Source organism: Juglans regia, chromosome 5, assembly GCF_001411555.2.
Source record: "Juglans regia cultivar Chandler chromosome 5, Walnut 2.0, whole genome shotgun sequence".
In the NCBI taxonomy this organism is placed as follows: Eukaryota; Viridiplantae; Streptophyta; class Magnoliopsida; order Fagales; family Juglandaceae; genus Juglans; species Juglans regia.
This window is the reverse complement of record NC_049905.1, coordinates 2,758,493-2,784,381: the sequence shown is the minus strand read 5'-3', so window position 1 is coordinate 2,784,381 and position 25,889 is coordinate 2,758,493. Positions and strand designations below refer to the sequence as shown.

Here is a 25,889-nt window from a genome sequence, read left to right as displayed (position 1 = left end):
TGCATTCAAGGCTAAGGAAAAATGTACTTAAAGCTAGGGTACTCGAGGAAAAGCTAGAATTAATATGTACAACGTGTCCTAAAAATTTCTAAATTGATATATTGATAATAATTTTATATTTTGAATCGTGTTATAATATTATTTTGGAGTAATGTTACGTATAGTCGTGGAGTGCGCAAGTACCGTGCAGTCGCTTTGAAAAAAAGTATGGTCCACTATTAAAAAATTAATTTTCTTTTCATGATCAGGATCTCGTATTTATTATTATTTTTTTAAAATGATTGCGTGACTTTTGCACATGCTTACGATTGCAATTATTATTTCTCTTTATTTTATTATGGGTAAACGTTATGAGAAAAAAAATATGCAAAGATTGTCAACTATTATGATAATTATTTGTCCCAAAGATAAATTTTGTGGATCCGTTGTTACTAGTGAGAACTTTATATGCTATGTACATGATATGTATATACACATTTATCAATTTTTTTTTAGAGAAATAATTTAGCTACAAAAAAATTATATAAAAGTAAACTCATGTACTAGCTTGATGCAATTGTTAGATTGTAAAATTATTTTTATTATAAAATAGATCTAACAGATCATATGAAGTTACTTGAGTTTGTAGGTTTACTTTTCTATAATCTTTTTATGTCCTCTCCTCTCTTTTTATATTTATTTTTCTTAATATATAGAGTAACGCTTCTCACCATCCTTTTTACTATTATCTTCTTATCATTATATGATATGATACTAACTATTTGTTATGTTTCAATTGTGGACCAATCCTTTAATGTTACAATATGGAAAGTTGAGAATATGATAAATAGAATTTTTTTTTTCTCGTACATATCCAGGCACGGCATAATATATGTATGTATGTATGTATATATAGATGCCCGTTATTTAAGGCTTTATCTAACCAATGTACCAGATGGAAAAGGAAAAAAGAGGGGGGAAAAGTAGTGAGGCTCGAGAACAAACACGAAATGGAATTGTAGGAAACCAAGAAAAGCCTTCACAACCTCTTAACTGTGAAAACAACAGGTGAATGAGCCAAAGCTAATCTCCCATGCAAATGTCCCTTTCTCCTCTTCATCTCCCCCACCTCTGCCGCCTCTGCCTGTCTCTCTCTCTCTCTCTCTCTCTCTCTCTCTCTCTCATCCATTGGGAATGCCAACCATACATTTCCTTCCTTATTTACCTCGGCCGTTTATTACATCTCTCTCTCTCTCTCTCTCTCTCTCTCTCTCTCTCCTGTGTTTATGATTCACTGGCAATTTTTACGTACATGATAAATACATCAACTATCAAATACCAAGCAAAACAATAAACCATTTAATTTCCAAGCGGCCTCTTCCATGGCCTATTCTATTATATATAGTGGCATCTCCCTTTCTCTTTCTTCTTCCTAGCTAGTCTTCCTTGACAGTAAATCAACAAGATCAGATCCAACGGAGGTTTATCTGTCTATCCTCAAATTCCCGCTGGTCAGTCAATCCCATCAATCAATCAAATAAAAAAGGCTGAGAGGGAATCAACAAAAATGTCTGCCTCTTCCGCTGCCTTTTCTCCGGACAACCTCTCCCCCTCCGATCAGCTGTGTTATGTCCATTGCAACTTCTGCGACACTGTCCTGGCGGTATCCTTCTCTCTCTCTGATCTTTCTAATCTCTCTTTCTTCCTGATTTGATTTATGCTTTGCCCCTTTACTTCTTCTTCTTCTGGTTTTGGGGTGAGTGTTTAGGTGAGTGTTCCCTGCAGTAGTATGTTTAAGACCGTCACAGTTCGATGTGGCCACTGCACCAACCTCCTGTCCGTGAACATGCGCGGCCTGCTTCTTCCTGCAGCAAACCAGCTTCATCTAGGACATACTTTCTTCACTCCTCAAAATCTCCTGGTATATTAAATTCTTTTAGGGTTTCAAGTATAAAAACTGAATATTTTTGTTTTTAGTTTATTTGAGCTATTGTTGCATCTATATTCCGTGTTCGAATTCCAATATGTAACACATTGTTGGTGGTATTAACTGGGAATTATATATCATCAGGAGGGTATCCGAAGCTCTCCGTCGAACATTATGATCAATCAGCCCAACCCAAATGAATTAGTTCCGCCTGCTCGAGGAGCTCAAGAGGAGACCCCTAAACCTCTAATCGTTACTAGACGTGAGATTTCCTGCACTCAAGCTGTTTCTTTCATGTTGAGATGATCTTCTAGCAATCCAAGTGCATATTAGTAGTTACAGGAAGGGAGGTTTTTAATTCTTTTATTTATATTGTTTCTTTGAGGTCTCCCAGTACTTGGCCTTTTACTACCATGCATGATCTATATATATATAAGCAGCTACTTCAATGGCTTTTCGAGTCCATGACTTTATTGTTATTACTTTTTGGGGGTACTGAAATTTTAAACTTCGCACCCCAAGCCTTTTTATTAAACTGTGGTATTTGGCAAAATCAAGAAAAAAGTTTGAAAAAGTTAAGACTGCGATGGCCTTTGAAGCTTACTCCCAACGAAATCCGAGCATTTCTTGGTCTGGGCGCGGCAAGCTGAAAGAATCTTTCGTGCGGTTATCAAAGGCCTATATTCATCTTCTTCAAGTTTTTCCAGGTTTTTCTAGTAGTAGCAAATGATACCCATTTTAGATCTGCATGTGTAGCTACATTAATTATTCTTCAACGGTTTTAAATTTGAACTAATTTCATCTTATCTACTTTACGGACACCAAACCCTATATATAATCCTCCACAACTTTTATGTTTTTATCTCGAGTCAGCGCCGCATCGTGGACTTGTTCTTACACCACAACTCCCCCAAAAATAAACATTATAGAAGTAATCAAAGAACACAGAAACGATCTTTGATTTGTTCTTAAATGGGTCCTCGAAATTTTCTTTTGATCTTCCGTCTTTTAGTTTGTTCTTTATATACCACTAATGTTCAAAATGCTTGTTGTCTTTAATTTTGTTTGTGAGAGAGAGAGAGAGAGAGAGAGAGAGAGAGAGAGAATTTCCCCCGGAAATATAGTGTAGAATCTAGGAGAAGGAAATGGATTGTTTGAGATGATGATGATGAAGTAATGACATAGAAGGAGAGAGAGTGAAATTAAGCTCAAAAGTCAGAGAAAATGCCAGCGAAATGATTGTAATGTGTCTGTCTCTTGTTCTGTCCGTGGAATATAATGTTTGTATTCTCCATTTCCAGCTCCGGAGAAGAGACAGAGAGTCCCATCTGCCTACAACCGCTTCATCAAGTAAGAACTTCTGAACTTGATGCTTGTATAATACCTAATTATAACCTACACTTTCAGCATTTCTCTTGTATCAATCTTAATTATGTGTACAATCAACTTATAATTTTGTTGTTTTTTTTTTTTTGGGTATATATATATGCTGTGGAACTTGATTAATGCTTCTGCGAAGAATATGCATGACTTTGACATTAATTATTCAATGATCTACAGGGACGAGATCCAACGAATTAAAGCGGGGAATCCTGATATAAGCCACAGAGAGGCCTTTAGTGCTGCTGCAAAGAACGTGAGATCCAAGAAAATTCCAACTCTTTCTTTCCTGTGACTTGATCTTTTTCAGGACTCTGGTTTCATTCTACTTACTAAATTAATACAACCATGCAAGGAATATTACATGGTTTAATTATTATATATTAATACAAGTACTTTTTACAATAATACCTCGAAAGGATTTTTCAATTTAATGGTAATTCCTTTGTCTCGTTACTTTCAGTGGGCCCACTTCCCACACATCCACTTCGGACTTATGCCTGATCAACCCGTGAAAAGAACTAACGTCGTGCGTCAGCAGGTACTCTAAACCCTAATGATCTAGCTAGATGATCATCTCCTAGCTGATCTCTTCGATCTGTACTTTTATATATATATATATATATATATATATACACATGCATGGTTGATCATCATGATCGCAGATCATACAAGTAAAAGTAAACTTGACATGATGATCAATATTATCTCAAAGCTAGCTAGCTTTGGATCTTTGAGCCAATGATGTTTTTGGGTTTGTCATGTAGGAAGGAGAGGACGTGCTGATGAAAGATGGATTTTTGGCTCCTGCAAATGTGGGTGTCTCCCCTAGCTACTAGGAATTAATTTGTGTTCCATCTCTTCTTGAACCGTGCTAGCTCATGTTTGAAACTACTTAGAATCTTGTTCTTAAATTTCTTCTAATCTATCGATCGGACTGTTCAATTATCTAAACTTTGGGTTCCTAATTGGTTTATGTTGTATACGTACGTACGTGCAAGGGGGAGAGCACTCTGAACGCTAGCTACTTGATGATCATCATGTTCTTAATTATATATAATTACGTCCAGTCTAAACTTGGTCTCTAATCACTAGCTAGTACTACTGTCAAGTATTTTAAGGGTTTTTTTTTTAGGAAAATACTTTAAACAGAAAGTAATTATACAAAAATAAACATACAAACTGATATGACTTATGTGATACGTTAGATTGTAAAGTTACTTTATCATAAAGTAAGGCTTCGTTTGGTTCCTTAACTTCTCTCAACTCATCTCAACTCATCATTACAACTTTTTCAAATTCCAACACAAAATATAATAAACAATTCAATTTTTTCAAATTCTAAAATAATAATAATATTAAAAAATAATATTCTAACAATATTTTATCATCTCAACTCAACTCAACTCAACTCACTTCAACATCCAAACACAACCTAAATCTAACGGATTCTATGAAGCCATATCAATTTGTGGGTTTACTTTGTGTAATTTTTTTGTATCTGTAGCGGTTCTTTTTTTTTATAATTTATTTTTGTAAGTATTAAATCACCACTTTGCTCAAAAATTTAAATTGACGGAAAAAGATAAATTTAATTATTTTATATATTATATTAATGTTACATCAAATATGAATTATATATATTATATATAATCCTGTGTGCTATTAATTAAAGGTATATAAAATCCCTATAAATTAGTTATCATTAGAGATTAATATATATTATAACAATGCCGGCATTATTATTTGTAAGAGTATAGGATCAGGTGAGTGAGGTCATAGAGAAGTATAATATTATATACATAAAGACACTTTTTCTTTGTTTTTTTAACAATTATAGGAAGATCAAAATATATCATGCTTCATTTGGTGTTAAGATATCATACTTTTGAAATAATACTTAATCAAATCTTTGATCTTATCTATATATTCTAATTTAAATATTAATCCAATTCATATATATATACACATTATGTATACAAAAGATTAAACCAATGTTATCGATCAATATTCTTTTCCATTTATAAAATATAATTCTCACTTCTTTCTAGTTTGCATCAATACACTTATAGAGTTTGAGAAATGTATCAATAATATTACTCATTCTCTACTTTATAATTGTCACAACACGAACATCAATAATAGCTTATGTGACAAGATTTTTATATATGTACCCTCATTTTATTAGTGGTGGAATGTAAGTGTGTATATATATACACTATAAGAAAATTGTTTATTTGTGACTAGTCATTTTCAACAAAAATAATTATTTCCTATCAAAATGAGTTTGTCTTGTCGCAAATAGTCATCATCGTCACAAATAATCTGTCACAAATGCTTATTTTTCTTGTAATAGGTCATGATATGTTGATCTAGACTCTAATCTAGAATCACAATGCACGTGGTAGAGACCATATATAAAATATTTTTATTTATTTGAAATCTATTTAAATTTAAGTGTTTCATCTGATTTTTTTTCTAAAACAAAATATGGGCTAATGATCAGACGTCACATGATAAGTATTATAAAAGCGTGTCCCTCAGGTAAGCATATATACCATTAATTGAGATAGTGACTGAAAAAAAGGATACGATAATTTCATATGAATTTGAGCTTTTTCTACAACCTCAAAAAATAAATTTAAACAGTCAACATATAATATTTTAGATGAAATTGTATCTTGCAAATAAAAAGAATCAACCACAAATAATAATAATAATAATATTATTAATAATAAAGATAAATTAAAGAAGAATTTGGAGAAAACTTTAACATCCTTTTCACTCAACTCATGGACGGATCTCGATTCCATTTAAGATCCATGCACAGCCTTTTTAGATAATATAGTTTTAAAAGGTCAATCTCAAAGTCAACGTTATAATTTTAACAAGGGGTTAAATTACTGTATACAATTTGGAGGTGATCAAGGGATAACGTTGGCAATTAACTTTATTGGCAATTTCATGGATAATCTGCGATTTTTCTTCAAAATAATGATACGTTAAAAATCAATAAGAATTAATTAAAGATTTTATTGGGCTTGAATATTTGTGATGAGTGGTCAGTTGTATGAGAATGGGAACAAAGCCCACATAGAACACCGACTTTGTTGGGTTGCATCTCAGAACTTAAATAAGCTTATGGGCTTTGCCTTCGGCTAATTATTTGGGCTATATTTGAGACTCGCAAACATTCGATCAAAGCCTAATCCATGAAAAGAAGACGTGCAATAAAAAAGCTCAATGGTCCCTTGAAAAGTAGTAAAATGGTTTGTGAATAGCGGGAAAATGATTTGAGCTAATATGTTTTATTAAATTTTGAGAAATGAAAGAGAAAAAATTGAATAAAAATATTATAAAGTTAAAAAATTATTTAGATAATATAATTTTTGTTATAAAATTTGAAACAGTTGTTTTATTTTTTGTGCTTTATTTGGAAGCTTGGGAAAGTTGTATTGGGTTTTGTGTTTAGATAATAATTGTTTTGCGATGTTTGGAAAAGAAATATATAAGAATACATTGTTACACAAAAAAGAAGTGAGGAAGAAAGAAAGAGAAACATATTGTGCTTAAACTTTGCCAAAGGGAAAAAAAAAATAAGGCTCTAATTAACCAAGCCATCTCCTTTATGCTTTGCTTGATCAACTATATCAAATAAATGTCAAAGGCTTGATATCTCCCTATGTAGCATCTCACCAGCAAGAATGTCTGAAGGCTTCAGAAAATGATTGAAGTTCATGAAAAGATTGGACTGTAATAATAGTAAAAAAGAACATTGGAAGTGGTCTCCCTATACCCAACAAAAAGACCCAGGCCGAGGCAAACATCACAGGCTTTAAACTATGAAGAACAGACAGAATAAGGATACCCTGCAGTGAGAAATTAAATCAACACATATGTCTCTACAACTGAGTTTAAACAGGTGAATTATTCGCAAAGAAGCAAAGCCAGTGTGAGATATAAAACAAGAGCTATGATTTCTGGATCCTCTGAGGCAAAACATTTCTTTTTTATGATGAGGAACCCCGGGATCATGCAAACATGTCTTTTACCCGATTAAACCCCGGCCGGTGCAAAACACAAGGAGTCCAACATCTTGAGTCCCCATATCACAGACAAATTTGGGACCAGAAGGTGGTAGACATGCAATGTTCCTTCTGTCATTCAGACCAAGTAAGAAAATTCTTTTCTCAAGAGTGTATATAGTAATGATATCATACACGATGGTGAATAGCATCATTCCCTCATGCAGTAACAGTTTACAATTGAAAGTCAACACTATGATTAGTTGTTAGAGTGGCTGATTAAGATACAAATTCAGAATGTATTTGTGTCTGATGAACCTAAGAAAAATAGGGGAGAAAAAGAAAAACAAGGTTCTATACATTTTACTCTACATATATATGAGTTAAACATAAATAAGGAAAACCAAATTCACAAACCAGACAGAATCACAGCTACCGATCACAAGATAGCCAAAAAAGAAGCAGCTATACCCCCAGTAGCTCCCACTTCAGCAGCATAGCAAGAGGCTGTGATACCTGTGTGTTTCAAGGTCTTTCCTTCTAAGCCAGAGTGAAAGAGATGTGCATTCTTTGATTTGTACATTTCCAATGTTGAATTCATGGAATTCAATCACGAAACCTTGACCAGAAAAGAAGCCTATGAAACAAAAACCAAAACAACTGGTTTTGGATCACTGAATAAAACTGTTCTGTCCATTACCATTGCCATGATTACCTAAACCAGAACCATGGAGTACTACTCCCTATATTTCAGGCCACTCAAATAAACCTGAGACTGAATTATTGTCCTTCCAATTTTAAAACCCGGAACCACAGTGAACCCCACCTTTGCTCTTGTTTTACATGGCAATATAAATCTCCTTGTGACATCTTCCATGTACACCATCGAGAAATCCATACCCCTCTCCGCTTTAAAAATCTCAACAACAGGATCAAATGAAAACGCCAACTTATGCAAAGTCCATATCGAGCTCGCCATTCTCACAAATGAATCGTAGAACACGCTCAATGATTTCCACGAATTCAATATTGTTTCATTTCGGTCCAAATTACTGAAAATCGATGATTCCATGGTAGGGTGGATAAGCTCCTGATACTTAGTCTCACAAAAGTTAGCAAATTCACACTTCCGATTCATACTCAGCAACTCCACAGGATTGCTAGATACGTGCTCGAGCAATTGCTTCAAAGAACTACTATTCTTTTCGGAATTCAAAACATGCCCATTGCACACAATTTCATTCTCGCCCACTCCAAAGCCATCCAAATGAAATCCTTTAAACATCAATAAAGAGACATACGACAGAAAGGCATACCGATTATGTCCTTCTTTTGCGTACTCGATATCCGCATATACAGAATTGGCTGCCAAACCCAAATCCCACATAGCTTTCCTCATCAATTCAATCAAAATCTTCGTAAACCTATGTGTTGCTCTACAGGCATCAAGTAACACAGAATCAAATACTCTAACCGACAACAAAACATCATAAGATGAATTCAAGTTACCAGACAACCTCTTTGACAACTCAAAATTGGACTTCTGAATCTCCCCCAACTTCTTCTTCAAAGCCAGAACCTGGTTATCTTTCTGATCAATCTCCGACTGTAACCGATTCGAGACGTTCCCGAGTATACGCAGCTTGCTTTGATTCTCTTCCACCCGAGCTTCCAAGCAAGACCCAATCGGCAAATCATCACCAAAATCCTGGTTTCTACAACAATCTTTATAGAACTGCTTGAATTCAGACAGCCTTTGAAGGTGTGAGACCAAGGCTCTATCCGCGTCCTTCACGTTTTCCTCAGCAAACGGAACATGGGCAGCCTGTAACTGAAAGTACGAAGCTTCAAAAGAGGAAACTGTCGCAAAAATGGAAGAAATTACGGTCTGAGTGAGACGGGTATTAATGGTTTTGTTCTGGGTCCGGTTCAATGGCCATGGCATCACCGACCGTGGTGGTGATAATGATGGCTGTTCGGGCACGGAGGGACCGTAAATTGGATCAGGCTTGATTACAACGACCTTCTGGTCCGTGATGACTTCTTCGGCGGAGTCAAGGAGGGAAAAACCGTCGGAGTCTTCGACGGCTTCGATTTCGGCGAAGAACTCGAAGGTCTTGGACTTGAAAGCCTGGGCGAATTTCTGGAACATATCAGAGATTTGTGGGGGTTTGGAGGAGCCATCTGCGTCCGGCATTTTGGAATGGAATTGGACTCTGAATCAGTACAAAGATTGGAGAGAAAAGAAAAAGAGAAAGGCTTTTTCACAGAGAGAGAGAGAGAGAGTTTGAGAAGTGAGAACTCTTGGGTTACACTGCTGCTTGTGCTTGCTGTGATGGTGACGGTGCTTTGGATGCCTTGGAAGGAAGGTATCGAGCCATTGCTTTCTTTTCTTTTTTTGATTATTTTATTTATTTATTGGGTGTATTTTTTTAGGAGGGTTGACAAAAGGAAAATGCTATTTAACTTCTTAGTCCGGGTTTGGATTAGAAGTACATCTTAATTTATTTTATTTTATTTTTATAAATTTTATAAATTTTTATATAAAATATAATTAATTTTTTAATTTTTTAAATAATTTTTGATTTTATTATTTATAAATCATCTTAATTAATTTAAACGAGACAATGTTATTGTTCAAAGTTATCATTAGAATATTTTAATTTTTAATTTTTTAATTTTACTTAGTGATTAATAAATTGATTATTAGATAAGTTATATATTTTTTTGATGTTTCTTAATAATTAAAAATATTAAAAAAATATTTGCAAAAAATTAATAATAAAAACAAATTTTATATTTAGAGTGGGCTATTATGCCATCTCACTCTACTGTAGGGAGTACTGTCCAGGTTTTTTTTTTTTTTTTTTTATCTTTTTTTATATTTTTTAAATATATTTAAATTTTTTAAAAAAAATAAAAAAATATATATTAATATACTTAAAATTATTTCTTTAATCATTAAATAAAAAAAAATTTGATTAACAATGAACTTGAGCGGTCAAATGAGAGAGGCAAAGTAGATTTTATCATACATAATACATTTATGCCAACGAGTGCTGGCCCGCTAGCACCACCTTTGACAAAACATTGGTAATTGAAAAGTTGACTAGTTTTAGTTGGGAGAATGCTTGGTATCCCGCTGATTTGTCCACACAGTGGGTCTTCTGTTTATTTATTTTATTTAATAAAGTATTTTTTAATAATATTATAAATTTTTTAAAAAATATGTTTAAAAATATAAAAATAAATTAAATGAACACAAATCAAAACAAAACAAAATGGTCAAATGGCATGATCGGGACAAATTTTTGATAGAATTTGTCAATGGCTGTAGCATCGTCCTTTTAAGTTGACCACTTTATTTTTTTAAAAGTAATATATAAGTATCAAATAGACTAGATTTATATAATTATATAAAAATTTTATAAAAAAATTAGTCTCACTAATAAAAAATAATTTTTTTACACTTCTTTAGATGTGATTCACTTTGTTTTATAAAGACTTATATAAAATTTATCTATTTAAAACTTGTAAATCATTTCTATGATTTTCTGTGATAATTTCACACTATTTTTCGCTAATGATTCAATTTTGAAGAAGAATAATAATGAAAAAAATAAAACTCTATGTAGTGTCTATTACATGAACAAGTATAAAGAATCTTTTTTAGAAATAAATTATAATTATTGAGATTTTTTTTTAATTTTGTTATCCTAAAATGTTAGATTTTTTTTTTAGGTCAAAGACTGCATAGTTTTGATATGGAAATATTCTTTCTTGACGAAGAATCAAAATTACAAGACATAATTGGATTGTGAAATTACGAGACATTAATCTTTTTTTTAATTGGATCAATATTTCCAGTTTTATGTACGAGTAAAGGATCTTAAATGAAGAAGATAAATGTTTTCGTAACAGTAAAATTTTATAAAAGTAAATTTATAAATTGATATAATTTGACGTAATATGTTAGATTAAAAAATTATTTTTATTTTAAAGTATGTGACATGTCAAGTGTATTTATTATATAAATTAGTCACATTAATTTATGAATTTATTTTTATTAAAAAAAATTATGGCCGCTATATTACTTCTCAACGCGGAAACAATAGATTACTTTAATAGTAATTACTAAAACATCTCTTATAATTTGTATAAAAAAACTAAAGCAAAATAACCTTTTAAAAAATTACTATGCTTTATAAGATAAAGATGGCATAAAAGCTAACTAAAGAAGAGAATAATGAACATCGATCATACGTACATCGACCCTAGAGCTTTGGTGCCATGCACTTTAGGGTTTCTTGGTACGTACGTATATGATCTGTCCTTTTGACACATGATTTCTTCGTCGGGCAGGTCTTATTTTTTGAAGAACGATACTTGTCTCATGAGATGAGTTTGTCTCTTATTTGGATATTTTATTTTGTTTTTTTTTTTTTAATAGCTAAAAAGTTAATTATTAATAAAGTGATATATATATATATATATATTTGTTTTTAAAAAATGTTTAAAGTTGTTTAAGAAATATTTAAAAAAAATTGACGAAAAAAAAGGTATAATTACACTAGTGATAAGTTTGAAGTGACAAACTCACGAGCGAATTTCTTTTTATGATGCCTTTTATCCTGGTTGGATTCAAAAAGTATTTCATATTATCTCGTATCATCATTATAATTTTTTTAATTTTTCATACAAAATATAATAAATAATTTAATATTTTTAAATTTTAAAACAATAATAATATTAAAAAATATAATATTTTGACGATATTTTTTTTAATTTTTATCTTTTATTTAAAATTATCGTACCTCATATCTGAATCCAAACCTACCCTAAAATGGCTAATTTCCATGTCTGCCAGTTTTCGTACCCTGAAATGAGTTGTATTTTAGAATGTGAAGACGTTTGTTGCATGCTTTATGCATTTCAAAGCAAATGTAATGCTTTGTGTAGACACAATATAATGGCCTGTGGTGGAAGTCATTCTGATCGATCTTCACGAGTTGAATTACTGCATGCACCTTTTCTAGCTAACTACCAATTACCTACCCCTAAGAACAGGTCGATGCAAGAAATTTAGGACATAATTGTCATGATCATGTAATTAAATTAAGAAAGTTTTAGTCATGACATCCACCAAGCATACAAGATATGAAGATCAAAAGGGTTAGAAATAATGGAAAATTTTAATATACGACAAGTGAATAAGATAGATGAATAGATCAGTCTTGTTCAACTACTCTCGTAATGATGCATATAGGAATACAAAATGTACTAGAAAGTTAGAAATTTCAAGGGTATGACAAGAGAGTGAGATACAAAAATCGGGGCTATTGTTGAACCATCCGATCGATAACGATTTGTAGATGAATACAAAAAGATGTGATGTAGACTCGAGACATCTATTTAATCCTCACGAGAGAATTAAATTGATATGTTATGTTTTAAGTGATCTTTCATCTGAGTATAAGTTTATCTAAAGTCATTTAAAATGCGTCATATTCACTAAATAAATCAAATATAGAAAGTCGTATAAGTATTTCTCTTCACACAACAAGCAGGAGTTGATACCCAAAAGAAATCACTTGCAAGTCTGAATTCTATCTAATACAAAACTATTGACTTAGGTACGGTTTAGATAGAGAGATGAGATGAGATGAGATGAGATAATTTTAGATGAAAGTTGAATAAAATATTATTTTTTAATATTATTATTGTTTTAGAATTTAAAAATATTGAACTGTTTATTATATTTTGTATAAAAATTTTAAAAAATTATAATAATAAAATAAAACACGTTCACTATCGACAAGTAGCAGATGCATATCTTCAGAGCCCAACGAAACTTTCACAATTTGGTGTTGCCAAGTACATGAACCAAGTGAAGCCTTTAGTGGTAGGTTGGTTCTTTTGAGTTGTATGTTTGACACAAAGAAGAAGGCCAGTGGTGAGTGGTACGGTATATGTTTGCATTGTTTGGTGACAAATGGGGGGCTATGGTTGGTGGGGGTAGGTCAGAGAGAGCTCCACAAAGTCAAAACTGAGAGCTAAAAATAAATGCAGGCCAACGAGTGACTACTACAAATAATTGAAGTTAATTACCCTTCAAATGTTCACTCTAGTACTATTGCATTACAGGAGCTGGACTGCTGGAGTCCTGACTTAGCTCATCATGCAAGGCAAGGAACTTTTAAAGTTCTCGTTTCCATATAAAAATTATTTTAATTTAATTTATTATTATTATTTTTTAAAATTTAATTTTTTAAAAAATAATATTTTATTCAACTCATTTAAATCTATTTTATCTTATATTAACTCATTTTACTATCTAAACGAATCCAGTTTCATGGACTAATTTCTAGTGGATTGAAATTCTCAACAATCATGTTTCTCAAACATTTCATGCAATTAAGGCCAAAAGCCTCTCCTCTCGTCTCATTTTAAAATTTAAAGATTTCAAATACTACAAACATAATAATTTTTTAATTATTTTATCTAATCATTATAATTTTTTTAAATTTTTAAATAAAACATAAAAAGTAATTCAATTTTTTTAAATCCCAAAATAAAAAAATATTATAATAATATTTTAATTTTATAATATTTGTATTCAACTTTTTTTTTTTCATTTTTCAAAATTTCATAAAATATTTTAACTAAAATCATTTTACTACTATTTATAATTATTTTACTATTATTTTATAAAATAGTGGCTGATCCGTAGCACACGTGACATGACTACATTTAAAAAAAAAAAATTCAAAAGGTAATCACTCAAATTCATCTACCATTCTCTTTCTCATCAGCTCTCTCAGCCTGACGGAAGCTTCCACCTTATTCTCCTTCAGCTCAACCCCGCGTTGCCGTGCGCTGCCACCAACGGCGACTCCCTCTCACGTCATCGACCAAGTCAGCCGCCATTGATCTCTCCCACGCGTAGTCCTCTCTCTCCCATGCGGTAACTCAACAATTTCATCCATTTCTCTTCCTTTGCGCCGCCGCATGTGGCCACTCAGGCCACCGCACCACCACCACCTCACACCAGCGACCACCTCTCGCAGACCCATCCACCACGAACCTCCCTATCAATCTCATAAACTCTTTCACTCTTTCATCAACTCTCTCTTAAGGCCCGCTAGATACTATTTCAAATTTAGGCAGTGGAGATAAGGTGGAGGAAGGGCGACGGGGAAGGAGAGATAGGAATTTCAAAAATGAAATGTATGAAATGAGAGAAAAGTGAGTTTTGTTCTGAGGATATTTTTATCATTTTACTATGATATGCTTTAGATGATCCCAAACTGGCTGAAACTAATATTATTTGATTTATAAATCATCTCATTTCATCTCATTATTCAAATATATAAAAAAAAAAAAATCCAGAAATAGTAGGCAGATCGATGCTGAGGACTTCAGTCTTTTAAATGCAGTAGTGTCAACATATTGTCTATTTTTATAATTATAAAAGTATTTGGAATATTAATTTTCTTTTTTGTCAATCACTCCTGTAATTTCCTCGTTGGAGGTTTTTTTAGGTCCTCAAAATTGCGCACTGTGCATATAGGACTTCTGTTAAAACAAAGGTCAGTGAAGATCAATACCCTTGGTAGTCAAAGATTCCAACAACTCCAAATTTAAAATATTTTTATCATAATTATTTTAGCTAATTTGTGACGACTTATACAGTCTTGGACTCAATTAATTAATTATCTGTTATATATTAATCTGATTGGTTGAATGTAGAGGCTCTGGTTGACTTTTTCGATTTTTAATTTATTACACTATCTTTATAGCGAATCGTAATCACACATTTTATATACTATTTAAAAATATATAATTTTATTCTATATTTCTATTATGAGTAATATTAAAAAAAAATTATTATAATAATATATATTTTATACTCACTACATAATTGTTTTTAATTAATTATTCTCAACATTCATTTAAAAAAATATATAATCTAAATAATATTATATTATGTAAAATAAATATTTCTAATAATAACTTTTATTTATATTTATTCTTCTATTATTTTATCCAATATTTCGTATCACTGAAATTCTGCAGCAGCCTCAGCAGCAGCCCTATGTTGCCCACAGAGCTGTTTGCACGCCGCCGGCTGTCCAGAACAATATCATCATTGCAGTCCCTCCAAAGGTCTAGTATTGGAAGTTGAGAATATCTTTAGTTGGATGTGCTCCCAAAAACACCCACTTGACACAGACCCTGTCCTCTCTCCTCTCTCCCAGACCCATGCGCACCCTCTCTCCGAAGCCGCTCATCGCCGTTGCCCACACCCATGACCCTCCAATTTGGGACTTTAGTGAATGCTTTTCTATTGTACTGTTATGCACGTTAATTTATAAATAAATTAAAAATTTTGGACTAAATGAGTAGTAAGAAGAGAAATTTCAGCTTAGTGGAGGAGGAAATGAAGGATCATAAAGATACGTTGTTTCGAATCCTTTGGAGAGGAAGAAAATAAAGGACAAGAAAACGAACGGAGCTTTGTCTATTAAACCGGAGAGAAGGGAGAAGATCAGGAAGGCATTAGATAAAGAGAGACGACGATCTACAGCTTCTGAGAACAAAGAAGAACTCAAAAAATTCAAATAAATAGATGCAGATTCGGCAGAGGGTGAAGATTGTACCCCAGCGACACCTTCATCGAATAGTGGCTTGCCCGAGTTGAGTTTCATATTGGTGTTTTTAAGGACTTGGCATCGATGGATAGCAAAGTAAGGGAAGTGGTTGAAAAATTGTGCGCCTTCTTTGAGACATGCTGTACGCAAGCTTTTCCGTGGAGTTTCTTCATCAGAGCACTGGCATGCCCATAATTTGAAGAATTTAATGAAAAATACTCTGCATTGAATTCACCTTTTCCTTAAATCTTAAACTTTTAGCTACAGTGAAGTCTCTTCAATCGCCAAATTTAGCGACCTACTATTCAACATCTATACGGTTATTTTATTAGGAAACAATTATTTCGCACGCAAAAGCCGCTCTCTTCCCTCTCTATTCTGCATTCTTCCTCTACCCCCGAAATCCCCAAATCTCCAATCCCTTTCGATTCCTCTCCTTTCCTTCTTCCTTTCCTCTCCTTTTCTTTCTTCTCGAATCGACGCATCTCCAGTTCTTTCTTCCCCCTTTTCTCTTCCTTCTTCCTCTACCCCGGAATCCTGAAATCCTCAAACCCATTTCCGATTCTTCCTCTCCCTTTCTTTCTTCCTCTCCTCTCCCTTTCTTTCTTCCCGAATCTGGCAAACCGTCTTCCCTCTCTTCTCTGTTTTCTTCTCCACCCCGAAACCCCCAAATCTCGACTTCCCGTTTCGATTCTTCCTCTCCCTTTCTTTCTTCCGCTCCCTTTCTTCCTCTCTGTTTCTTCCTTCCGTTTCCTCCTGTTTTTCCCGAAGCTTGTATCATAAACTTTGCCGAGAAAGTGACCCGTGAATCTTCGTGAAGCAGATGTTGAAGTGCGTACAAGGTGTTTCAGGTGAAACACCACCTCCATCACCTCCATAGGCACACCGTCGCCGATCATTTCTCCCTTTGCTCCCAACGTTCTCCATCTCCGTGAGTTCACTCTCTCATATCTGCGCCTTGCGCTATAACTTAAAAGTGGCTATGCAGGTACTGTTTATTACTGTTGATGTTACTGTTCATCAACAGTAATGAACAGTGTAGAGTTTTTTTTTTTTTTTTTTTTTTTTTTTTTTACAATTGTTTATATTACCTTTATTACCGTTCATCAACAATAATAAACAGTGTAAAGTTTTTTTTTTTTTTTCGCATGTTTTTTTCCGCAAATGTTTATATTATCTCTTTCTCTTTAAATAGACTTTTTTTTGTATTTATCTAAAGAGTAAAATAAATTATTACTTCTGTCAAATGCTTGCTTTATAGTCGAATTGTTATGTAATTGTTATTTATAATTCTTGAATTTTTAGTGATTATATTAGAATTTGTAAAAGCAAGTATATATAATTGAATTGATTGGATCAAATTTGTGTGATAAGTATTTTTTAGATTTTTATTTAAGTTATTTAGACTTTTATAGAGTAATACTAAAAGTGATATATCATTTTTAATCTTCAGATTTAATCTAACGGTAGAAGTTTAAATATTGATTTAAACTAACATAAAATAGATAATTAAAATATAAATATTCTATCATACACTTAAAATTAACTTCAATTTATATATATATATATATATATATATATTTGTCGATATCTTAAAAGAGGCTATCATATTACTGTTAATCAACAGTAATGAACAGTAAATAAGCTGTGTGATTTTTTTTTTCGCATATTCATATACTGTTCATTACTGTTATGAACAGTAAAGAGGTTTTTTTTTTTTTTTTTCATGTTTGTTTTGTTTTTTTGTTTCTTTTTAGGTTCGTCTGTGTGAATGTCAATGTGCGACGTAATACCACAATTATGCGTGGGGAATGAAAGAGAGAGAGAAATGAAAGGTAGGGAAAAATATTGATTTATAGGTTTTAAATTACAACTCTTCATCTTTAATTTTCAGATTTAATCTAACGATAGAAGTTTAAATATTGATTTAAACTAACATAAAATAGATAATTAAAATACTAATTTTTTATCATTAAATAAATAATAAAATTTTACTGTACATTTTTAAGAAAAAAAATTATCTAATTAATTTGAATTTTTAATATAATTTAAATTTCATAATAAATGATGAACATAAATAAATAATAATTTTATTTTTATACATTAAAATATTTTAATATTCAAAGTTATATTTTATTTTTTTTTTTAATTTGATAGATGTGGCAAACGTGCTTTGCACGTTTATCACCACTAGTATATATATATATATATATATATATATATATATATTAATCATATATGCATGTATGAAAAATTTTGCATGATTATTTATATGATTTTATATGACCTTTTTCTTGGGGCCGAATTGATTTTGTATGAATTTATATGATCTTCATGTTAGTTTAGATGGTGGAGGAGGGGATTCGGCCCCATTTCTGGGAGGTTGTCAATGTTCTGTTCTTGCCAAGATATATGTTGCTTTTAGAGCTCTCTGTCTATGCCGTCCATGACTAGAACTTTTAGAGCTCTCTGTACCTGCCATCCATGCCTAATATTGAAGATATATGCTGATTGTGTATTAAGTTTTAGAGCTCTCTGTCCATGAAGTTTTAATTGCTGTCTTTAGGAAATCAAATTTTGTTAAGTTTTGATTGTGTATATTAAGCCTAGACAGAGTCTTTTTTCTGTGGGTCTGATGGCTTTATAACTGGTGATTCAGATAGCAAGGTATTGTTCATGCTTATATATTTGTTTGTGTACTTTTGCACACATTTATAACTGGTAATTGCTGTCTTGAAAGTTTTTTTTTTTTTTAAATTCAATTTGGAGAGTTTTGTTGTCTTATTTACATTTGTGGCTGGGCAGTGGCTGGGCAGTGGCTGCAAAAAACACGTGTAATTGAGTTCTGAAGTGGCTGGGCAGTCACTTCAATAGTTATTTGCCAAGCCCTACAATGTTGTTGATTGTTTCTTGCAAAAGCTGGAACCTCCTTGTTTTTTATTGAGAGTAAGAACTCCCGAGCCACTTATATTTCAAAATTTGAGGTCTTGTATAGGCAGTTATGCAAAAGGGTTTTGAAACATACAGATAAAAATGATTGAAAATAAAGTGGCTGGGCAGTCAACCTCTAGGGATAAAAATAAAGTGATTGAGAGTAAGAACTCCCTTAAATTAAGAAAGCCAACCTCTAGGGATAGTCTTAATGGCAATACACATTTAACTTGCAGGCTCTGTACTTGTTCAATCTACACGGATCCACTTGAGTAAAAAATAAAGTGCATCTTGTAATGTGAGGTCCGTGTGCCTATACTCGTGGAGTTGTGTATTTGAGTTGTATTTAGTGGCTGGGCAGCCACTATCTCTAATTCTGAACTTGTTGTTGTGTATTCAAGACTTGTATTTGAGTTGTATTTAGTGGCTGGGCAGCCACTATCTCTAATTAAAAATTTTTTGTTGTGTATCCAAGTTCTGTAGACTGAGTTGTATTTAGTGGCTGGGCAGCCACTATCTCTAATTCTGAACTTGTTGTGTATTCAAGACTTGTATTTGAGTGTATTTAGTGGCTGGGCAGCCACTATCTCTAATTAAAAATTTGTTGTTGTGTATTCAAGTTGTGTATTTGAGTTGTATTTACTGGTTGGGCAGCCACTATCTCTAATTCTGAACTTCTTGTTTGATTTCAAGACTTGTATTTGAGTGTATTTAGTGGCTGGGCAGCCACTATCTCTAATTAAAAATTTGTTGTTGTGTATTCAAGTTGTGTATTTGAGTTGTATTTACTGGTTGGGCAGCCACTATCTCTAATTCTGAACTTGTTGTTGTGTATTCAAGACTTGTATTTGAGTTGTATTTAGTGGCTGGGCAGCCACTATCTCTAATCAATGCTACCCAACATTCCTGGAAACCCACGGTTTTGTCCGACTTCTAGTAACCTCGCTATATCACTATTGGTTGGAGACCTCAAGTACTCACCCCCAAAAATTGACACGATCGCCTTTACAAATTTCTTCATACTCAACCGTGCGGTGCTTTCTCCAATTCTTACATACTCGTCCATAAGATCTGCCGTAACCCCATATGCAAGCATCCTAATTGCTGCAGTTATCTTTTGAAGGGAGGACAATCCAAGTCTCCCACTAGCGTCTCTTTTTTGGACAAAATAATCATCGTGAGCTTCAACTGCAGAATGTATGCGTAAAAAAAGATTACGATGCATTCGAAACCTCCTCCTAAATATGTTTGGCGGATATATTGACGGCTCAGCAAATTAATCATTCCAAAGGCGCTCATGACCTTCCAATGGATTACGTCGGATGAACATACGAGGTTGAGAATTACGACGACGTGAAGCAGATGCTCCCTCGACTGCATGTTGTTGTCTATGTAGGGCCATTGCTTGTATCATATACTCCTCGTGATCAAAATAATCTTCATCTTCTATATGATCAATACTCTCAAAGGGATCCATAGGGAATTGAGAGAATTGTGTATTTGATGGAATGAAAGAAGAAATATTGGTTTTTGATGAGTGGGAAGTAATGAGAGGATGGATCTATTTATACAGCTTAATCAGAGACTATTAGTTGTAACTAAAAAAATTGGTAAAAGAAGAATGGTTGGCACCATCTACTTGTTGGGTAGAAGAATGATTGTTAAAATGTGTTTGTTAGATAATTAGGTTGAGAAAAAAAATTAATACAATTAATAATAATTTAAGTATCAAATTAAATTATTAATTAACATATATTAGTGTAATTATAAAATTTATTATAAAAAATAATATTATTAAAAAAATAATATTATATTATTATTTTGATGAATCTAATGGCTAATCCAATGTGGAGTTATGGATAAGGAGATTTTAGATATATGAAAAACATGTACTTTTCATCAAATTTTAAAAATGAATTTGATGAATCCAATGCCAGTACTCTCAAGGAGGGCATGGTTTGCGGCGGCCTGGAGCTGCTCTACCGATTGAACAATATCTAGTATTTTCAAAGGAGATACGAGCCAGTCATTGCTTCTGATATAACTTGTAATTCCATGTGATGCGGCTCATTGAATTAGTTAATGGAGTGCTGAGGTGGCAAACGTCTATTGAAAGGTGTTAATGCTCAAAAACCAGCGCATCCGTTCCAAAGAGGAATTGTTGGAAGTTGGCTTCGTTTGGAATCACAATTTCTCTCAACTCATCTCAACTCATCATTACAAATTTTTCAAATCTCAACACAAAATATAATAAACAATTCAACTTTTTCAAATCCTAAAATAATAATAATAATAATAAATAATATTCTAACAATATTTTATTATCTCAACTCAACTCACTTCAACATCCAAACGTAACTTATTTTTAAAAACAATGCTACTTTTTTTTATTATGAATATTTTTCTTGGATCGTGATAGAGTTACTATTATCTTACTATTTATTTATTATTTATAATATATTTGAAGTTGTTTTATTTTTTTATCATTTTTTTAAAGTATTTTTTTTTACATCTTTAATCATTAAGAAAAAATTAAAAAATATATAATTTTACTAATAATTATTTTCTTAACTATTAAGTAAAATAAAAAAATTAATAAAAATCAAATACAAAAAGAATAGTAAATATGTAGTAGGAAGGTAATAACCTTATCATTATCCATTTTTCTTATTCTCAATTAAATTTATTTTATAATGAGATAACCAATGGTATTTTGTCCATTTACCGTTAGACATGTTAGTTAGTGCAATTATTTTTTTAACATTTAAAAAATACACATATTAACTAGTTCTTTTAAAAAAAAAAATTTTAAAAATAAAAAGTACCATTTTTCTATTTTAAATGTCAACCCCTTAAATAAAAAGTTAATTGAAATATGTTAGTCGATAGATCCAACAAGTATTGACAAAATCTAAAATCAGAAACATAAAGCTTTCAGATGTCCACAGTTTGAAGATGAATATGGGTCTCAAACTCAACCTAAACTGGTTTCTCTTTGGAGGGAGGGAATAGAGATTAATATAACAATTTCTAAATTTTGGTTTCATTCGTATGATAACTGGACATTACATGGGATGGGATATTTCGAGTGGATATGCATTCTCGGAGCTATGTTGCATGTCCATCAAGGAAAAGCCCTCCAGTACTTTGGGACTAATGGTTGTTGAGGCAAATCTTCAAAGCCTTCTGCATCTCTGAAATGAGTAACTTTTGATTAGGTTGTGAAAACACTTTGAAATCTTTTATGATATTCCACGTTAATATACTCTGCAAGCATGCTTTTGGAGATGTCTCGTTGAAGATAAGTTGTTGTCAAACACAGTACTTTTCGCCAGCACCAAGAATATATTGGATCTGTTGTCGAGATCAACATGATCATGATCACCAAGGTGCAGATCCCTCCCCCGTGGAGGCCTTGGAGGGATAGTCCCCACCCCATGAGGTGATGGCTAGCAAACACCAGACTCCTTTGGATTAGAGCCTTAAAGAGTTTTGTATTGCCTTGTTTGCAATGACCTGCACTTAGATTTTTATTGAACTGGGTCAATCCCTTTGCTGCACATGGAGCCTGTCCTCCCTCCCATATCCCACCTCATGGGCAATTACCCTCGTCTAGTGCTAGCCCCCCCTCTACACCTATAGCAACATTAGTTGCTAACTATATCTAGGAGATCGAATCATATTGTCTGTAACTCCGGTACATGCTTCCCATGTTCCTGCCCATCTAATTTTTTGGCTTGGTGGCAAAGTCAAACAACCCAAAGCAAGACATGCATTTATATTCCAACATATTGAATCTACATTGTCAAACCATTAGGGATCCAACGATTCCAACCCCAAGTAGAGCATCGATTTTAGACACAGATTCATCCAGCAATTTATATCTTTCATTTAAAATCGTCCTATAAATGTCGCAAGGAGCTCCTTCGTGTTTCTGTCACCAAGAGATGATATGTGATAAAAAGACATGGCTCATGGGATGCCATATTTTAGCTTGGTATGAAGTTAGCATGAGAAAAAGATAGTCTCAGCTACAGCTTGAAGAGAGTATCTTTGACTTTTGAGGCAGGCTATCTTTGACACTTGAAAAGATCTTGATTTGTTTACTCTACACTCTACAGAAGCCTGGCTGCCCCCCGCTCCTTGAGTGGTCACAAATCAACCCCTATAAAGACCTTGAGCTAAACTAAGCAAAATCAGGCTCACTTTAGTCAATTCACGTAATAAAGGAAAAGATCCTGGGCTTGTGGGGGGAAGTAAGTACCTGTAGGATGTGATATGAAAGTACCTGAGGTGATGAGGTTTGCTGGTTTGGGCTGCTGTGCTATGAGCCGGTGCGTGGCTTTAGGCTGCACTGCACTGCTGAGTGCTGATGATAAATGAGTACGGTCACAAGCAATTGCCAAAGCCTAAACCCTCTTTGTCTGCACCTAAGAATCTTGGCACCAAGCCACCCAAGCGGGAATCTCTTTGCCAATTTTATCGTCTTCTTGGATACATGCCATGGCTACCCTACAACTCACAGCATCTCTAATTTCTAAAACAATTATAAGTTTGAGATTAAAATTAAAAATAAAATAAAATATTATTAAAATAATTTTTAATATTATTTTTATTTTAAAATATTAAAATATTAATTTTATTTTATATAAAAATTTAAAAAATTTATATAATTATATAAGATGAGACGAGTTGAGTTAAGTTGAATTGAAATGAGTTACAAAAACAAACAAACCCTTTATCTAGTAAATATTGGTTTTTTCCATCATAAATGTCAATTTTAGAAGAATTTGTGGGGTAAAGAATTTTTTTTTGTTTTGGATAAAAAAGAATGAGACATAATTTTAGAATAAAGTATTGTTACATGTATTTATATTTTTACTTACAATATTAATTTTGTTAGTTTTCTTTTAAAATTCAGCTCTTAATTTCAACATATCAATAACATGTGAAGAAATAATTTTTTTATAAATTTTTCGTAAGTACATTTAGTATTTTCATTTAAGATAAGTTCGTGAATTCTATTTAAAAACTAGTTGAATTTATTATTAAAAAAATTAATTTTTAGTAAATTTCATATTTATTTACTTTTTTAAAAAATAATACCCTAGACTTAACACTTAAAATTAAAAATATCATTTATCTTTAAGGGGGATAGATGGGTAAGGGGGATTGAATCAAAGGAGTGGCTTGGTCACTCCTTATTTTTATTCGGTATTATTTTAGTTGTAAGAATGTTGCTAAAAACCTTTGATTTTTTTTTCAATTTTTTTTTTTTTAAAGTTTCTCCTTTTTTTTTTTTTGTGTGTTCTTTTCTATTTAATTCTTATATAATCTTCAAACGCTCTTAAACTTTCTATATGAGTTTTTAATATTTTATTTTTTGCCACATGGAATGTTAAATTATTAAGTACTGCCATATTTATAAAGAAATTATATAAAAGTAATTTTAATAATAAAAAAAATAATTATTTTTCTTAAAGGAATAATAATAAATAATAATTTAATTAATATATATTTTATTTACATGAGATAAGCCTCGTTCTACCTTTATTTGAGGTTGATTTGGGCACATCACAAAAAACATGGGGGGTAAAAGTGGTAGACAGAAGTCCGAAATGGTCAATTTTCAAAGCTGTATTCACCCTCTTGCTAGCTACTTTCTTTAGCGTTTTCCAGCGAGAACAGAGAAAAGTCGCTGTTTATTGTGTTGTCGGGTAGCAGCTAGCACAGCAAAAAGAACAACCCATTTACCCACCCATTCATCCACAAAAATTTATTCGAATTTTTAATAAAAAAATTGTATCACACTAATAAATAGTAATTTTTTTTTTATAAAGATGGTATAAAATTTATCTATTTAAAACTTATTATTTATATAAATTATTTCTCTTCTTATAAACATCAATTAGGATGAACAAACTCTCGTTCCATACTTTGATATTTATAATCATAAAATATAAAAAAAAAGTGAATAAATATGAAATATATCTAAAAAAATTTAATTTTTTAATAATGAACTATATTATTTTTTAAAAGTAGTGCGTGATACTTGCACAATTAATACTATATCTAACATTTTTTTCAATAATATATTTTAAATAATTTCAACTTTTTAATTATCTTTTTTATTAACATAAAAATATTATAAATCAAATATTACTATTTAAATAATATACTTTAAAATATAATAACTCAAACTAAAATTATAAACTAACATAATATTACTTGTTACGTGGTATTGTAAAATATTTTTTATTATAAAATATATGTAAGTATATCAATTTTTAAATTTGTTTTTCGAGATTCAATATAATATTTCTCATTTAAGATAAAATATATATTTTTTCTCTTGAAAATTTGTTAAATTTACTATTTTTTTTTCTATTCTAAGCAATGTCTACTTATATTTATTGTTTGAATAATACTATACACTATATTCTTATCATATTTTGATCATATTAAGTGATGATATATGACACATTTATCACTACTAAATGATAAATAAGTATGTAATAAATAATCATTTAATAGTGATAAATATGTTACATCATATTTAGTGGGATAAAAGTGAAATGATGGTTTAGTGTATAAAATTTTTCTTATTGTTTTGTCTTTCAATCTTTTACGTAATAAATTAAGGAAAATTCTATACATCATACTACCATTCTACTAAGTATATTATGATATATTTATTACTATTAAATAATAATTTATTGTATATTTTTTATTATTTAATAATAATAAATATATCTCATATTATTTAATATGATTAAAATAAAATAAGAATATATTATATAAAAAAAATTCTATATATAAATCTCACATTCTTGTATATCACTTAAAAGTATATAAATTTATTTTTTTACTTTCATATTTTATATTTTATGAAATATAAAAATAAAAAAATAAATTCATATATTTTTTAAATAATGTGCAGAATAAAAATCTTATATATAACTTAAATCATTATATAATATTACTCATATATTAATA

The 25,889-nt window shown here is 31.6% G+C and overlaps 3 protein-coding genes across 3 annotated transcripts; 1 reads left to right on the top strand and 2 right to left on the bottom strand.

Annotated features, from left to right (window-relative positions):
* The first annotated feature begins 1,217 nt into the window (after nt 1–1,217).
* LOC108990781 (axial regulator YABBY 1-like) lies at nt 1,218–4,271 on the top strand. The gene is made up of 7 exons (XM_018964865.2): nt 1,218–1,642; nt 1,748–1,900; nt 2,051–2,168; nt 3,208–3,256; nt 3,467–3,542; nt 3,750–3,827; nt 4,054–4,271. Exons 1-7 carry the CDS (start codon nt 1,547–1,549, stop codon nt 4,123–4,125), a joined length of 642 nt encoding a protein of 213 aa, XP_018820410.1. The 5' UTR covers nt 1,218–1,546; the 3' UTR covers nt 4,126–4,271.
* A 3,200-nt stretch (nt 4,272–7,471) lies between these two features.
* On the bottom strand, nt 7,472–9,639 carry LOC108990773 (protein GRAVITROPIC IN THE LIGHT 1-like). The gene has a single exon (XM_018964853.2). The coding sequence runs from the start codon at nt 9,506–9,508 to the stop codon at nt 8,048–8,050; it is 1,461 nt and encodes a 486-aa protein (XP_018820398.1). The 5' UTR covers nt 9,509–9,639; the 3' UTR covers nt 7,472–8,047.
* A 10,137-nt stretch (nt 9,640–19,776) lies between these two features.
* On the bottom strand, nt 19,777–20,370 carry LOC118348504. Its single transcript, XM_035690347.1, has 2 exons — nt 20,196–20,370; nt 19,777–20,081 (listed from the first exon to the last, which is right to left on the bottom strand). The coding sequence occupies exons 1-2, from the start codon at nt 20,368–20,370 to the stop codon at nt 19,777–19,779; spliced, it is 480 nt and encodes a 159-aa protein (XP_035546240.1).
* Nucleotides 20,371–25,889: the final 5,519 nt, after the last annotated feature.

Bases quoted from the DNA above. Each gene is read 5' to 3' on its own strand.
- LOC108990781 (XM_018964865.2), top strand. From the start codon at position 1,547: ATGTCTGCCTCTTCCGCTGCCTTTTCTCCGGACAACCTCTCCCCCTCC. The intron at 1,901-2,050 runs GTATATTAAATT...ATATATCATCAG, and splicing joins TCACTCCTCAAAATCTCCTG to GAGGGTATCCGAAGCTCTCC. The intron at 3,257-3,466 runs GTAAGAACTTCT...AATGATCTACAG, and splicing joins GCCTACAACCGCTTCATCAA to GGACGAGATCCAACGAATTA.
- LOC118348504 (XM_035690347.1), bottom strand. From the start codon at position 20,370: ATGGATCCCTTTGAGAGTATTGATCATATAGAAGATGAAGATTATTTT. The intron at 20,082-20,195 runs GTCATGAGCGCC...TACATTCTGCAG, and splicing joins CCGACGTAATCCATTGGAAG to TTGAAGCTCACGATGATTAT.
- LOC108990773 (XM_018964853.2), bottom strand. From the start codon at position 9,508: ATGCCGGACGCAGATGGCTCCTCCAAACCCCCACAAATCTCTGATATG.